At 41.4% G+C, this 18,143-nt stretch overlaps 1 protein-coding gene across 5 annotated transcripts in view; it reads right to left on the bottom strand.

The window, feature by feature from the left end:
* Nucleotides 1-18,143, bottom strand: part of vps4a (vacuolar protein sorting 4 homolog A) — a 62,033-nt gene that overhangs the window by 29,469 nt on the left and 14,421 nt on the right. For all 5 annotated transcript variants that reach the window (XM_077711916.1, XM_077711911.1, XM_077711914.1 and 2 more), the window contains one exon: nt 2,999-3,155. In XM_077711916.1, the coding sequence (XP_077568042.1) occupies nt 2,999-3,155 (157 nt within the window). The remainder of the gene's footprint in view (nt 1-2,998; nt 3,156-18,143) is intronic.

Genomic DNA, 18,143 nt, shown 5'->3' with positions numbered 1-18,143 from the left:
CACTATGCCTCTTGTCCACCTCTCCTTTCCTCCACGGAAATTCCAGATCAGGACCGAATCACCCTCAGACAGGTGTCTCAGCTTGGAGGCGGTCTTATCATGGTAGGTCTTCTGCCTTTGTTGTTTCCCTTCCACCACCCGAGTGAGATCTGGCTTCAGTAAGCTGAACCTGGTCCTGATTTGACATTTTAGGAACAGTTCCACTGGAGCACATCCCGTAACACTGTGTGTACTCCTGTATGCTATCAGGAAGTTAGCCAGCCGGTGCGGCATGTTGGGGTGACATTTTGTTTCCTTTCATCAAGCACTTGTTTCAGCAGTGATGCTTTCACTGTCTGAACTGCCCGCTCTGCAGCTCCATTTGAAGTGGGATAGTAAGCCGGTACCAAAGTTTGTTTTATTCCATTGCTCAGCAGGAAGGTTTTGTACTCCTGTGACATGAATTCATGACCGTTGTTGGAAACAATCTCCTCAGGAAGACCGTAAGACGAAAAGATGTTCCGCAGCACCTCAATTACTTTGGTTGCGGTGGATGTTGCCATGGCGATGACCTCAAACCATTTGGAATGACTGTCTACTATTACTAAAAAAATGTGTTGATCTTTTGTGGCAAAGTCAATATGTATTTGTTGCCAAACTCTAATCGTCCACTGCCAGCAGTGTAGAGGTGCTGCTGCTGGTAGCTTCCTCACACTCTGACAGGCCTCACATTGTTGCACAGTATATTCTGTGACTGTCCAGCTGCGGCCACCACAAGTAGCTCCTGTCCAAGGCCTTCATCCTGCATCCTCCCGGGTGTCCTTGGTGAAGATCCTGCAGTATTCGCTCTCGGTGTGCTAGTGGAATGATAACTCAAATTCCCCATAATATGCATCCTTGTTCCACAGACAGTTCATTTTTCCGGGAAAAGTATGGATGGGTTAAGTCTCTCGTCCTGGTTATGACTTGGCCATCCAGACCGAGTCAACTCCAGTACGTTACACAGGACTGGGTCCTTGAGAGTGCTCTTTGCAATCTCTGTAGCCTGCACGGGAAGCTCATCCACTACTGCGAAATAGAATATGCTGTTTTCCTCCGCTGTGTTATCCTTCCCCTTCCCCGGCAGTCTAGATAAGGCATCTACATTGGCGTTTTCCGACGACGTTCTGTACTCAATATTGTAATCGTAAGCCATCAGTCTCAGCGCCCAACCCTGCATTCGCAGAGCAGCTAAAGTGGGGATTCCCGACGTTGGTCCCAAAATGGCCAGAAGTGGCTTGTGGTCAGTTATTAAATCGAACTTTACTGTACAAGAGTTGAAGCTTGTGAAACCAAACATCAGTTTCACATAATGCAAAAATAAACAACAAAACTTTCATCACATAATATTAAACATTTTCTGTATTTATAATTTAGTAATATTACAATGTATGACTTCTTGAGAAATAACACCAGAAAATCCCTTGGACAGGTTGGAAAACACAATTAAGGAATCTAAAGAATTCTGATAAAAATGAGATTTTCTTTGAAAAAATTGTGCAATGACCTTTTTCCCCATATCACTCGAACCGAACCTTTTTTTCATTTGAGAACGACAAAAGTAATTCAACAACCAGCCATACACACGATTATAGTTAGCACAAAGAAATATTGAGGAGCATAAAAAACAAATACCATTTTGGAGCATGAGATGATATTTGGTATTTTCTTTCTTTCTTTTTTTTTAAATTTAAAATTATGTGGTAAACATGCCGTGCAGGCTGGTGGCCGAAAAATTGTTTAAAGAAAAAAGTAAAATGTTTAACTGTGTCCACTCTGCCTTTTGAAAATAGTCTATTATAGGCTTAACCCCACGACTTTCATTAAGATCCATGTAAGACGACATTCACTCGCTGGTGAATGAAATTACTGCCACACATAAACATGCACTGGGTTTGCTTTGACAGAGCCCAGGTTAGCAGATTCCCGATGTCTGGTACATGATTGACGACATGATCGTTTAAACATGGACTTTTTACATCTTTTGTGGTAACAAATACATTACATGTTATCAGTTTTAACAATCTTTGTTTTTATTAAGTATGAAACACCTACTGTATCTCGCATGGGAGCCATATTTGTAACAAAAAAATGATGACTGCGTCAAGGCAACGGCATATATGTACACAAAGACGAGAAAAAAACTCACTTGTGCCTGCCATTGTTCGCTCAGGGCACCGCCATCTTAACTTTTACCGGGAATTAAACGTGCTTTGACTGGCCAGACGCAAGTAGCCTTGATACATATGTTCGTAGTCTTTACCATGTCAGCGGAATAGTTGTTGAGGCTGATCGAAGGTCTTGAGGTCGATCATTAAAATAGCCTTGATATTTGCATAATGTGTTTATCTCATGCCATTATTGCATCCAGATACTTGATTAGGGTTGATATAACAAAACTACACCGGGACATACACACTTCCTGGTTGTACTGCTCACTGTACTTGACTCCCTTTTCGTGCAGGCAACACCCTTTCAGATGATTGATTCTTCTTAAGATTTTCCATTCAAAGTAACATATTTGTACTCCCAATTAAAATCATAAATATGAAGATGAAAATAGAGAATCAGGAGGCGTCTTATACGAGAGAAATCGTAAAATTCAACGATTTTAAGGCAGTTTTAAGAGTACGGCTTATACGTGGAGGCGATAAATATGCGAGAAAATACGGTATGTTACTCGCAACCTCAGGTGTGAGAAAACTCACAATGCAAACAGTGCAATAAAGAAACTGCAGTAAAGAAAAATATGGAGGCCCATAACTACCTGCAGTCCTGTTCATGACCAAACCCACCCCTCCTCTTTTTTTTACTTCGTACGTCTAATTTTTTATAAAAATCGGACATTACTATTAAAAATCAGACCTACGAAGTAAAAAAAAAAGGGGAGATGTGGGTTTGGTCATGAACAGGACTGCAGATAGTTATGGGCCCCCATAATTTCATACCAAACAAAATAAAATAACAAAAGTTAACATACTTCTCACTTTCTCCCAGCCACTTAGACATGAGGTCTGAGGAAGAGACAGAGAAAAAGGTGGAGTTGTTGGCCTCAGTGGCCACAGCCTTTGCCAGGTATGATTTCCCTGTTCCTGGTGGGCCGAACAGCAGGATGCCTCTCCACGGTGTCCGATTACCTAAAAACAAATCTGGTTGTCAATCTTGTCTATGACAAATGGGGCATGAGGAGTACGTCTGTATATCTGACAGGCACTGAATAAATTTAAAATGTGTAACGTTTTACCGTGGACACAATTAAAATTAATTGACGACAGCAGCTTGTTTGAAGTCCACATATTGTACTTATAGCGCTCCGCCGGCTTGAGTGTGGCTTCACCGGTCTGCGGTCCTGGGTTCCAATCTAGGTCAGTGCAGCTGTGTGGAGTTTTCATGTTCTCACTGGACCTGTGTGGATTTTCTCCAGGTACTCTGGTTTCCTCACAGATTCCAAAAACATGGATGGTAGGCTGATTGGGGACTCTACAATGCCCCCAGGTGTGACCATGAATGTTTGTCTGTCTCCTCATGCCCTGTGATTGGCTGGCCACCGACTCAGGGTGTTCCCCACCACTGGCCCAAAGTCAACTGGGATAGGCTCTAGCACCCCCACAACTCTAGTGAAAATAGAGCGGCTCATAAAATGAATGAATGAATATTGTACTTCTTTAAACCCAACTTCACAGGGTTTGCGATGATCCAAAGTTCCTATGTGGATTTCTTTTCAAACCTCTGAGGATTTAAAGCTGACATTGCATCTTTTTTGTGGCGTTTTCTGACCCCTTCCAAAATGGCTTGTTTTGTGAAGCTAATTCCTGTGATACATTGCATTTTTTCTGGGGGAATTTATTTTGTGTAATTTCATAAAAATGAGAAAATCCACACTGAAACTCGCAAACAGAAGCCACTCCACCTTCCTCTATAACTATATCTAAAATTATCAATGAAACAGCAATGAGTTCAACACCAAGTGTACCCAAATGTTAAACACCCTGTTTTCTGGTTATAATACGTAAATTTACCAAAATATATTTTTTTATCAGGGAAATATCTAATTGAGTTTTATAGTGTAATTAGGCTTGGTACTGTTTCAAGTTATCATCGTTTAAGATTGTTGATAACTTGTTTTTTGGTAGCGTACAAAGACCATTTCAGTTTGTGTTTTTATAGTCCATGTTGTTTTGTCTATCTATGCTCCATTTGTGTGTGAATATTCATCATTGTTTGGGCAGAAGGCTATTATATAATAGTTGATATGAAACAGATTAAAAAAAAAATATTATTCGGTAAAAGCAATTAGAAATGTAAGAATTATCTTATTTTGAAATGCCACACTATTAAATCTGAGTGGTTTATTTCAACACATGGGGTGGACCAATTTGTTATTTGAGTGACCTCTTTGGCTCCTTGGTATTTTTATTTTATTTTTTTAAATTAGGGACTTTCACTTTGAAGCCACCACACTGCATTTATCTTAAGGCCCATAATACAGACTGTGACTCAAATGAGGGCCTGCTGCCTTAATTTGGTCTTTTCGACTGAAGGATGGCCTGACAGCAGTAAAATTTGTACATCGACAATGGGTTTCCCTGAGTGCTAATTTTGCTCGTGTGATATGACTCATATTGCCCTTAAATGGTTTATTTATTGCAGTTTTTTAACACCGTAGCAAATGCATGATAATCGAAAACTGTCAAGTAAACACAAAACCAAACAACTTGGTAAAAAAACAGATTTTTGTCGCTTTGGGTTTGACAAAATGCATTGGTGCATGAATTCTGGAATATTTGGGGGATGGGAATCACATATCTAAAACAAATTTGAGGTAAATTTGGAAATCGATTCTATTTGGGCACTGGATGCCCCAAATCTGTTGGGACCTTTCATGGTATGAAACAAGTGATGAAATTATGTTTATGTTCAAGAGTAGCACCTCCAAAATGTGTTAACAAAACATCAACCTTTGAGTAATGCTTTAAGTAGATAGGTTGTCTAGGAATAAAATGGAGTGAGCAAAATTTGAACGGAATACGAGATACATTGACGACTACTAAAACAAACCTTAGAGGTGAAATTATTGCCACCTCAATTCTGTGTACAAACAGCTATAAAGATAGCATTAAGAGAGGGTATAACTTAATGCAAAACATGGAGGTCCACTTTTTTCTTTTTACAAACGGTTAAAATACTTGTTTCAATGTCACAACTTTTCCGTTAATGAATTATTGGCAACCAGGTAGTTAATCAAAGCCACTCGCATGGCAGTCACTCATGCTGACTGACTAGGGCAGTGCTTCTCAATTATTTTCTGTTAGGCCCCCCCTAGCAAGAAGAAAACTATTCGCGCCCCCCCCCCCCCCACTTCCCACCGTGACTATAAATAAAATAATTTTATAAAATTGTTAATGTACAACATTTTATCCTTATTAACATTAAAGAAAATGAAAAAAGAAAGAAATATAGTCAAACTTACAAAGAATAACTTTATTAAATCTTGTTTTAAGTCTGCAAAAGAAAAGATTTTAAGTGCATCAATGCCTGAAATAAAAAATAAATGAGAGCACCACTGCCAGCTACTGTAGTGGATGCGCAATTACACTTTATACTAGTGCGGCCAAATAAAATCCTGTTCCCCAGGGTTACACTGGACTAGGGCGACGAACAGTGGCAATTGAACTTCCAAAACAAATTTTTATTTGTAGATGTGTGGCACGCAAATATAATACATTAATTACCTAGTTCCTTCTGGAATGATTATTCCTGATAGGGCAGTAAAAGGGGGCGAACTACCAAGAGGCCCCACTGGGGATGGTGGTTTACACCTGTGATGAAAATGTACGGGCCACTGATGTATGGGTGAACGACCCAAATTGAAAGACTAGTGATTAACGCATCAACCTTGCAGTTCGAGGATCTACTAACAGAAGCGGTGTGGATCCAGACCTTCCAGAGTTTGGAATATTCCTGGTGTCCTCGGGAATTTGTGGGTTTTCTCTGGGTACTCCAGTTTACTCCCACAAAACAAAATTATGGATGCCAGAGTGGTTGAACACTCTAAATTTCCGAGTGTGAGCGTGGGTGATGGTTTTTCTTTTTGTACCACTACACAACAACTAAGTTGGTTGCAGAGCATGCTTAACCTGTGCTCGGCATATCAGTGCACGATTTGGAATTCCAAACCCATATTGTGTTAACAAAATAATTGGCTGGATGGACAGAAGGTTCCATATCTCGTTATTGTAAGATAATATTGTAAGATAAAATGTCAAAGTCAATTGGCAATTGTTTGTTCACATTGTATCAGTTTTTAGAAAGTATAGAAACATCATTGTCATAAGAAACTTGCCCCAAGTTTGGTCGTTGTCATGGGGACTTCACACTGATTAACCGGACTTTGCCCAAAGTTTGGTCCTTGCCATGGAGACAAGCCACTGATTAATCAGACTTATCCCAAAGTTTGGTCCTTGTCATGGAGACCTGTCACTGATTAATCCGACTTTGACCAGAGTTTGGTCGTTGTCATAGAAACCACACTATGCCCTGTTTTACTATAAAAGACAAACCCACTGTTCATTAGATCGATTTGGAAGAACATCCCACTGAACAGGACTCCACTGTTGACCTCTCTCTCTCTCCACTTTGGAGTCTGGTAATAAACTTATTTCCTATTAAAGTGATCTCACTCTTTCTTAACCTGCTCCTGAAGTTGTATTTTCAGATCTATCATACTTTGGTGCCGAAAACAGGGACCCAACAGCCAACAATTGCCGGAGCGACGACGGAGCGGCGACGGAGCACGACGACAGCATCCTCCATTGAAAGGGTCAACCCGGCGGACGTTCCCTCGCAGCTTCGGTGATCCTATGATGAGTGCCCGAACTAGGGCAGGTTCAGAACGAGAAAGATCGTGAGTTCACCCTTTGATTTCTATCTCCGTGAAGTGTAATAATTTGAATGAGTATTATCACTGCGGTAGTATTAACAGTTTCGGTCTGGGATCAACTTACGGTAAACATAATAGTTTTTGGTCTGGGACCAAGGTGCATAGAACATTATTTTGGATTTGCAATGAAGGAACCGCTGGCAGCCACCATTCTCAGGACTTTCCAGGGCCGCAAAGCGGTTGATATGCTTCTGTGTATGCAATGTTTGAAAATGTTGCACTCAACAACACGTCCCCCAATGGGTCCCTCACCTGAGCCGTTGAAGACCTGACCCTGAACCCAACCGGAAACGAGGCACTCTGGAGTGAAACTGTCCACCTTGTGGCAGACTGGTGGGATAAGGCCTTCGGCAAATAAAAAAAAAACAATTGGCCTTCACTGAGGTGATATCAATAGCTGTTTTGGCTATTACTTTGACAATGTGTGGGTATTGTCTTTTCCCATGCTTACGCTTTTTGCTAGACTGACTTAAGAGTTGATACAGTAGCTCAAACAAATTCCAAATTACAAGGATTGTGTCTGCTTATTAAACAGCCTACTGTTGATAACATTGATTTCCAGGACTAAACAAATTATAAGTGAAGAAATATGTGCTTGCAATGACGTTAATAGACATTAACACAAGGCATTTTAATACATCTCTTAAGGAAATGCTCGCTCTAAAGTTAACCAAAACAACTTTGGAGGTCACACCCTTATCACACCTGGACTTCTCGAGACTAAAGTGCATGTAACAGGCTGCACACAATGTCTGTCCAGAAAAGAAAAGTCAGTTCAACAACATCAGCCTTTCTGCCAACACTGTGGTAGAGCGCATTTCTGACCTGTCAAGTGACATTTATGATCAACTGTGTGAGAAAGCGCAAAGTTTCAGTGTATATTCAGTGGCTCTTGATGAGACCACAGACATCACAGACACTGCCCAGCTCCCAATATATGTCCATGGTGTTGATGAAAATTTTGAAGTGATGGAGGAGTTGCTCACATTAATTCCAATGCATGGCCAAAGGTATTATTTCACTAGCTGTGTAATGTCATTGAGAATGCCGGTTTGCCTTGGAAGAGATTTGTTGGAATAACAACTGATGGAGCCCCATCAATGATGAGGAGGAAGAATGGACTGGCAGCACAAAAAACTGGAAGAGGAGGGTGTGGAGGAGGCCATAGCTCTGCACTGTATTATCCATCAGCAGGCCCTTTGCAGCAGATGCCTGAAGTTTGACAATGTGATGCCTGTCGTTGTAAAATGCATTAACCAAATCAGATCAAGGGGCTTAAAGCATAGAAGGTTCCGTGCTTTTTTGGAGGAAATTGAGTCAGAATATGGGGATGTGCTCTACTTCATTGAGGTACGTTGGCTCAGCAGTGGAAATGTGTTGAAGAGATTTTTTGAGTTGAGAGCAGAAGTAAAAGACTTCATGGAGATAGACAGGGTTGCTGTTCCTGTGCCAAATGGCTCATGGACTTACCTTTTCTTGCTAATATCACACATGAGCTAAATGTACTGAACAAGAAGCTACAAGGCCAGGGGCAACTTGTCAGTGCTGCCTATGACAACGTGAGAGCATTCTGCACTTAACTTTTGTTATGGAAAGCCCATCTCTTTCAGACAAACCTTTTCCATTTCCCTGCATGCAAGGCTCTTGTGGATGCAGGCACACCATTCAGTGGTGAGAAATATGTGGAGGCCATTTCGAAGCTGCAGGAGGAATTTGATCACAGATTTGCAGACTTCAAGACACACAAAGCTACCTTTCAAATGTTTGCGGACCCCTTCTCGTTTGATGTGCAAGATGCCCCTCCAGAGCTTCAAATGGAGCTCATTGACCTGCAGTGCAACGCTGCACTCAAAGCGGAGTGGAGAAGCACACAAGCATGGGCAATTTTTGAGAGAGTTGACCCCTAGCTTCTCTGAACATTCCCGAATGTTCAAGCGGAACATGTGCCTTTTTGGGAGCACATACTTGTGTGAGAAACTCTTCTCCACCTTGAACTTCAATAAGTCCAAGTATAGGTCCAGACTTACTGATGAGCATCTTCAAGCTCTGTTGAGGGTCTCCACTGCTTCCTCCCTCAAGCCAAATGTGACTCAGCTATGTGAGAAGAAGCGCTGCGAGGTCTCTAGCAGCAAGAAGTAGGCAAGAGAAGCTGTGTCCAGAATATTTCATGTTCAATGTTCCTGTTGGGTTTATTCTGTATTACTATTTGATGTACCTTCCCTTAAGGTCCTTATCCATGATACAATCTGTTTAATTAAACGTCAATAATTAAATAAGATGTCTGCCTGCAGTGATTGATAATTACATCGGAAGGGTAATTATTTATGAACCTATCAGTTCCATTCAAGTTCAGAAAGTTAAAATTTAAAGAGCTGTTAATACAGACATTTGAAACGGAATAAAAATAATTAGTTTTCTCTACTTAGCTAGCCACTGTATATCTACTGTACTCTCATTATTATTTTATTTTTTATTACTTATTGATTTTTTCATTCATCTTTAAGTTAATTAATTTAATTCATTATCCATTATATTTGGGTTCTGCTGTTCGATCTTTCCGTTTATAAATGGAACGATTCAAGTTCTATTCCCGGGCAATGCTCACCACTTTCTCACGCGCATCAAGCTTCTCTATTATTGCCACTTTCGTTTCAAATGAAATGGCTTGCCTCTTCCTTGCACCTCCCTCACTAGAAGCCTTTTGCTTTTCACCAACCATATTGTATAATGGATGCCCGAGATATTTATTGATAGAAATAAAATAGGTTCCTTGCGCACTGGAGATACGTCATGCTCTTCTGCACTGCAACGAACTGGGCAGAGGAAGGTGGATGCTGGGTGAGCGGAGCTCTCACAGCACCAGGTGTCCGTATTGGCAGCGGAAAGAAGCACTACACGGAAAAAGGAGAGCAATACAATATCAAACTTACGAACATTTTTCGACATAAACGCAATTTGCAGACATGTTCGTATGTACCGTTGTTCGTAGGTTCAATGTTTGTAAATAGGGGAGCGTCTGTATATTAAAATTGGACGGATTTCACGGAGATGAGAGACACACGGACGGATAGAAGGCGGTGGACTGTCCACAGCAACGCACTCATAACAGAACAAACAAATTTCAATTAACTATCCTTTGTAGCCAGGTGACCTCCTCGCTACGGAGTTCCCGCAACAACTCCAAATGTTTACTCTCCTGGAGCTTGATTAAATCCTGTATCACCAGTTCTTCGTTGTGTTCAGCATTAGGTCATTCACATCTGCCTCGTTAACCTCCAGCCCCAAGGAATTTCCAAGTAACACGATATCATCCATGACGATGAGCAAGCTTTGTGACACTTACTACACTTTCATATTTTTCAATTCTTTCACGCTTAACATTGATTCTCAGGGTTCGCCTATTCTTTGCACAACTCTTCACTTCACCTGTTTGCTTTGGATCCATTGTTGTTCACTTTGTATCATGCATTGACTAACGGGAAAAAAACACAGGAAACTGCAAAGCTCCGCCCAGTCCTCGTAGATATATTTTATATACAAAATAGATGCGGCACAAAAGACAGTGCGCTACAATGATAAACAGCCTCTAATGTCTTGGCCACCTGGCTTTCTTGCATCTCAAAATGTTTCTTGTATCGGGAGATAATTATTTCCTTGAAATTTTACTCATCTCGAAATGTTCATAAGTCGAGGTACCACTGTATAAGGACAACAAAAGCATTTCATTCAATTCAATTCTTCCCAGCACTCCCACAAACTTATTGGAACAAAATGGTGCACTCCATTCGGCAATGGTTATGGTTATGGTGCTAAAAGCCTCGACGAGCTCAAACTTTTTTCCTCAAACATCTACTTTTTAAGGAACCAACCTTGCACGCGATCTACCCTTTTTTTCCAGGCCCCTGACAAATCTCATCAGTTATGTATATGCTCAAGGAGCAGGACCCAAAATAGTGTGGGGGAGGTAGAAATCATGCTTGGACTCGCGGGGGTGCTGTTTTCCATCTAAGATCCAATATATTTTCTTTTTTTTGCTTGATCAAATCTTACTGTCATACAATCCACCAACATTAGCGATTGACTGCTAGCTCGCGATCGACGTACGAGCATTTCGAGATACGAGTAAAACGTCAACCAAATAATTATCTGTAGATACGAGAAAGCCAGTTGGCCAAGACATGAGAGGCTGTTTATAATTGTAACGTCTTTTTTGCTGCATAATCTTTTGTGTATTACATATATCTACGAGCATAGGGCGAGCGTTGCATTTTTTTCAGTGTTTTTTTCCATCACTCATTGCGAATGGCGGAGCAATTGCTACGACTGTATATTACTTCTCGTTGCCTGTTCATAAGAACATCAGTAGCTGATAGGTTCATTAATAATTACCCTTTGTAATTATCAATAACTGCAGGCAGACATCTTATTCAATTATTGACATTTAATTAAATAGATTGGATCACAGATAAGTAACCTTAAGGGAGGCGATCTTCCAAAGTATCCCTCCCGAACAGTATTTTGCGTACAGCTTTAAGGCATTAAAACAAAAACAATCACAAAGAAATGAATTACTACACATATATGTATAATAGTAATACAGAATAAACCCAACAGTAGCACTGGCTCACAACTCCCTCTTTGTAATGTCTATGGTCGCAACTACCTTTTGTAGTGTCTCTGCAATCACTCGGCGAAGCGTTTCATTTTTTCAGTGATAGTCAGCCTGTTCCTGTCCCTCACCGTGCTCCCGCATCCCCAACAGATCACTGCATAAAACACTGTAGATGCCACCACAGTGTTGTGAAAAGTACTCCGCTGTGTCCTGCACACTCCAAAGGACCGTAGACTCCTCAGTGTGAAGCTATCTCCTTGCCAATGTTGAGTTCTTCAGGTGATGGCTGTCGGGTCCTAATAGATTGGTTGAATTTCTTTGCTTTCTCTAGGTGCATAAACTCTAACTTTGAGCATTTGCAAGGAGTATGTCTGACCAGAAATATGTTAATATGTTACTCTCTTGTGGTAGTTTGGTAAGTATCCATATCTTTCGCTTAGTCATTTCCACTTGAAGTTAGTTGCATGAACTACGCAACAGCATTGCTACTTAGTGAGTTTTCTTTTCATTATATTTTCACTTTGGTTTACAATGTTTTACCAAAAATAACACAGAAACATTGCTTAAATAGGTAAAATTCGTCAGCATTTCTTTTGAAATTGACCGTTAGTTGTCCTTACTTTTTCCTAAAAGGAATGACTCCTGCTTTTGTATACCTTGAACAATGTGAAAAATACAAAATTTATTTAGAACATTATATTGCATTTCACAATGAATGGACGTGGTAAGTAAAATGGCGAGGAAATAACAAAAACCTTTAAAATAAAAAAAAATCATGTAAATTGCTGATTTTTTTTGTTTTTATTTTCGTGAATTTGATACAAATTCGTATTTAGCAGTTTGGTAAAGACGGGCGCAGAAAACTAGATTGGTTTGCACATCCATTTCGTTCATTGTAACAATAACAGTTATAAACCACTTTTTAAGGCTGATTTTCTCCTGCTTTAGGCAGAAAATACTCTTAATATCCACCAATAACTGTGTGGATGGTATAATCTGAATGGTGTTATATATTCAAAGTATATTCTTACTAGCCATAACTCTATTGACATTACAGTGGAATCTTGAGATACGAGCTGAATCCCTTTCGGGACTGAGCTTTTATGTCAATTTACATCTATTTCCGATAGAAGTGAACTAAACACAAATTAATTTGTTCCCTCCCTCTAAAAAAAAAAAAAAAAAAAAAACTGGATATTACGGTGGAAAAAACATTTTTCTTGGTTGTGATTCAGCATCTACTAATAGAGTAACAAATAACTAGTGGTTAGATGTTTAACAATAAAATGAGGCATTATTTTATAAATTAAACGGGACGTCCCTAGAGAAGGTGAGTAAACATCGCCGTAAATAAAAAGTCATAAATGCATTGCGGGAATAGCGTAATATACAAACTGTAATGATAAAAAAACTTCTATCAAAAGAAATGTCCAAAATGGTATCGGGAATCAGCAAGGAACTTCCATCCGACATGAAGTTTATGCTTAAACATTTTCCTGATCAATGCACTCGTGGAAGAAGGGTGGAAAAATAAGAACAAAGATTGGGAGGAAAGATTGTTGGTGGAAACATTAGAAGCTATTAAAAGGAGATTGCAAGTTAAAAAAGGCTTTGAAGAAAGGAAAAAAGCAAGAAAAAATATGTAAGCAGTTGGAAGACATTGAAGTGTGAATTGTTCATGCTCAGAAGAGCTGAACAAAGAACCAGCAAGACAGCTTTGATTGACGTAAGGCCCGACGAAGAAACAACGGGGATCCCTGCCCGTACCAGTCTACTTGCACAGATGCAGCCACCACTCCCCCACTAAGCCAAGGAAACAGTGTGCAAGGAGGGGGGCTGGAATGAATACCCAACAGGATCCTCTGAAATTACGCAATGCCTCTCATATTCTACACAATGAAGCAAGAAGAGGTGGGCCAGAGTCAGCAGATGCCGCTGCAGGACCAGGAGGAGTCGTCAAAATGCAGGCGAGAGGACAAAAATAAAAAAAATAGGAGGACAGCTCTAGCCTTCTTTGATGGCATTTCAAGGACCTCACTCTGACCTACCACCATGGGCACCACCAAGTCAGATGTATCCCATGGTTAAAGTGGCAAACCCACACTTCCAAGGGAACGGAGATCGCGATCAAATCATTCTCATCCACCGTCCATGGACCGAGTCCAAATGGACCAAAGCATCCACGGGACCGGGAGACCCAATAAAGAACCCAATTGAATGGTCCAATAATTTTGAACAGCTGAGACAAAGTTTCCACCTGAATGGAGAGGAGACAAGAAGAGTGTTCACCATGAGTCTGGGACACAACTCGGTCAGAGTAAGAGGAAATTTCGACGAAAGAAACAATCAAGGAAAAGTCCACCCCAATGACGCGCAAAACCTAACGCAGCTGGTGGAAAGAATCCTGACCCGAGTACGAAACAAATGGCACCCAACACCATGCTATGACAAAATCAGAGCCACGAGACAGGAACAAAAAGAAGGAATTCATAAATTCAGAGCAAGATTTGAAGAAGTGTTCAAAATCCACAGTGGGATTGTAGCAGACAAAAATGAGCAAGGGGCATACCAAGCCCAATTGAGACAAGGGTTCCTGGAAGGGCTCCAGCCCCAAATCAAAGGGTTCGTGCAGAAGTACTGTGTCACATACCGAACCAGGCCAATGAATCAACTAATGCAGTGGGCGATTCATGCCGAGGAGAGACACAACCAAAAGCAGGTAAGCTCAGGAGTTATTACTCCGACCCAAGCCATGGCCTCATTGGTGAACCAAGAGTCATCAGAAGTATTCTACCACAGAGGACTTGGAAGAGAAAGAAGCGGAGGAAGACCCGGCCCACCAGGGAGAGCAAACCCAGATGACAGGTGTTACAATTGTGGAAAGAAAAGACACTTTAATCAAGATTGCAGAAGTCCACCTAAGGGGAACCAGAGTTCAACACCGTTCAACCCTGAAAATCAACATCAAGAATGACGCCAAAGGAAAGAGAAATGGAAGCCTAACATGGAAGAGGAAACTGTACTCAAAATGAAAGTCTATCAGTCTTCTTAAGATCTCCCTATTTTTCTTTACCTTTCTGTTGTGGCACTCCGTTTCCCTGTGCACTTGCGCTCTTTAGTGCAAAGTCAGTCTTGAAAATGGCTTGTGACAGTAAATTTGCAACCAAATCCATTTCTTATCTTCCTCCAACCATTGTGGCTTGACAAAACCGCTATTAAATCCACACAACAATATATCTGCTCGTGCAGCTCGCTATAGGTACAGTTTGCTAGCTCTGGCTAGTCCACTCTATCACTAGCCAATCATAGTTGGTGAAAGCGAAGACTTATCCCTATGCCTGCGAGAAGGCAATGATGTATCCTTATGCATGCGAGAAGGCAATGACATATCCCTACGCCTGTGAGAAGGCCTTGGTGTCACCAAATTGAATTCTAATTGGTTAAAGCAACAGTCTCATCGACGCTTGTTTAATGTAACAAAGCCTGCAGAACTGATTGTGAAGGCTTTGAGGGAAATTTCTGACCCTGGCAACAAATCATGATTGAAATGTAATTGGTTAAATGCTTCAATATAAAAATACAAATCTGGAAGCAGCGGAACCAGCGGAAAAGCAATGAAAGGAAGCGAACAGAAAATTTGTTCATGGACAAAATATAATTATCAGTTTGATTCAAAATTATTATTTCAAAATAAAGAAAAAACAAAACTAAAATGCTATGTATTTTGATGGCTATGAATATAATTCTAGGAAAAAATAAAGTATCTTGCATAAACCGTAAAAAAAAACCTCACGTTCAGTCCACTCCTTGCTCGGGGCTAGTTAAACATGCTCAGACTGGCAAGACGAGAGTACACTTACTTGTGTCTGTTATTTCTCGCTCGGGGCGCCGCCATTTTGCCGTAGTTAAATGTGCTCTGATCATAGTGTTTACCATGTCATCACATCACAATAGTTAAGGCTGATCGAAGGTCTTGCAGTTGATTGTTTAAATATAAACCTGGATACCTACGTAATGTGTATGCTATTATTGCACCCAGAGAGGGACTTGGTGAACACTACCTATAGCACTATGGCCATATTTCGTAGTTGTACTTGCATTACTTCCTTTTTTAATTTGTCCACGTGCATGATAGATCTGAAAATACAACTTCAGGAGCAGGTTAAGAAAGAGTGAGATCAATTTAATAGGAAAAAGGTTTATTACCAGACTGCAGGAAGGTTGGAAAATACTCAAACAGCTGTGAACCACTGAGTCTGTCGTCCTCGCAATTCTCTCTGAATGAACACTGGGTATGTCTTTATATAGGAACACAAGGTAATATTTCTAAGACAGTAATGTAGGACAGAGTTTTTGTCATCAAAACTTTGAGCTGTGGTTAGACATTTGCAGGTTTAAATTGTATGCAAACACGATATTGTTATAGCTCACACAAACTGCCGCAGCCTATCTTGTAATGTGCGATTCGAACAAACAGTTCCAAAGCGAGTTGGCCACATTCCACAATGCAAGGAAACAATTGCAAACCCTGTTAGCCCGCCTATGTTACACTTCGTCAGGCGAACAAACAATTGCAAAGCCAGCTAGTTAGCTATCTTACAATTTGTGGTGTGAACAAAAAATTGTAAAACCAGTTTGGCCACATGGCTCGACATGAACAAACTTATTGTTTGGTAGGTCTACCCCACAATTCCCTCCTTTTGTGACTATGAAAATATTGAAACTTCATTCGTTACCGGCGCTACTTTTAAATGAAATTCTTCACAAATCACTTGGAACTGGAGTCTAGACCGACCAGAAAGGGGCGAAAATCCTCACGCAGTTGAGGGAAAATTCCTCCCTTGACCTCCCGCTTTGGACGATCTCCTGGTGTCTCAGAATAAGAAAGACATATAAATCAGCGTCAGACAGTAGCACAACATCAGGGTCAGATTGGGATATGGTTTGTTGCATGGGTATACGAATTAGCATTAGCTGGGTTTACACAATCATGGTAGTTCGACTGTGGCATTAATGGAACGTTTGTTCAAAGCTGAGAAGCAGGGTAAACAACAGGTTGGGATAACAAGCACGAGAGCAATGACAGTTACACATGGTAGTAGGGCTTTCAAAAGTGTCTGTGTCTATGAGCCTGAGAGGAACCAGTCAAGCCATTCTCGTTATGGAACCGGATATCCAGTCACAGCAGTCCGCATGTTCCTCATAGCCTGCAGAGCATCAAGGACCAAGCAAGACGCACCAGCAGGGATGAAGGCGCAGCACGAGTGTCTCCACACACCATCTTGCTGAGTGGCCACTCCGTCAAGAGCAGGGCGGCCCTGGACAATCACCTGGGCCATGGTGGCTACCTGGGCTTCTCGGCCTTCCCGGAGCCAGACTGATGCGCCGACACAGGCCCGGAACCTGCAGTCAATGGTCTCCAGACACAGGGCGTTCCTTGCTACACGTACCCAGGGGAACAGAACCATTAGGATTTTGGAGGAGACTGACCAGTGTTTGTCTTTTAGGGGCCCCCACACTGGATCCTGGTCATGAGCTCCGACACTCGTTCATCAGCTTTGACGGTGGTGGCCAACTTGGTGAAGTTAGTGGTCGAAATCACACGGTGAGGTCAGTCCCCACATGGAGATGACTAGCACTTTCTTTTTCTATCCTTGACGAGTACCAGGTCGCTTGGGGACAGGACCTCTTGTGTGGGACACTGAGAAGATGTCAGCAGATTATTTGCATTTATCACAGTTCTTTCTTGGAACATTTTGCATAACCACTGAATAAGAGAATCTGTTTCTCCAGTCTCCTCCACCATCAGTCTGAGTCTTACTGTTCCATTGGTTCTTTCAATGAGTCCAGCACTTGGGGGGCGGCAGGCACAATGATACCTCCGGTCGATTCCAAGATGCCGTCCCATAGCTTGGATCAGGCGGCTCACGAAGCGAGCACCACCATCACTCCAAATGACCCGTGGTATTCCATGGGTTGGAATGAACATTTTTGCATATGGCTTTTGCGACTGCTGTGGCGTCCATTTTCTTGGATGGACATATCTGAACCCACTTGGTCAATGACCACAAGACAGTACCTGTATATGCCACCTTGGTTCAGCTCGATGAAATCGAAATCCATGTTGCGAACCTCGAAGGGATTAGTCCCTGTCTGCCTTGTTCCTCGCTTGTGTAGTTCATTAACTTGGGAGTTGTGTCTACAGCAGGTGAGACAGTTTCTGCAATTCTTTTTAAAAGTAGGTTTGGAGACCTCTGGGAACACGAATTGTTTGTTGTACTGTATGTCTTTTCTATGCACTTGCCAAAATTTTTTCTTCGACAATTCCTTTCTACCCTCATCAAACCTTCCATATCCTTCAAATTGGGACAAATTGCCCCTCCACCCATCGCGGCAGACACACTCCACACTACGCATCCGCACATACCCCACATCCGGTAACACTCCGATCTCCATCCCGCAGTCTGGCAACAAACCCATCTCCCTTGTCATTTTCTGACCCATATTAATCACTTACTTAATAGTTTAAACAACAATTTTATTCTAAATTTACAGAAGTCCCTGATTTATTCT

Source organism: Stigmatopora nigra, unplaced genomic scaffold (genome assembly GCF_051989575.1).
Source record: "Stigmatopora nigra isolate UIUO_SnigA unplaced genomic scaffold, RoL_Snig_1.1 HiC_scaffold_61, whole genome shotgun sequence".
Lineage (NCBI taxonomy): Eukaryota > Metazoa > Chordata > Actinopteri > Syngnathiformes > Syngnathidae > Stigmatopora > Stigmatopora nigra.
The sequence above is the reverse complement of the archived record's forward strand: the minus strand, read 5'-3'. Positions and strand labels throughout refer to the sequence as shown.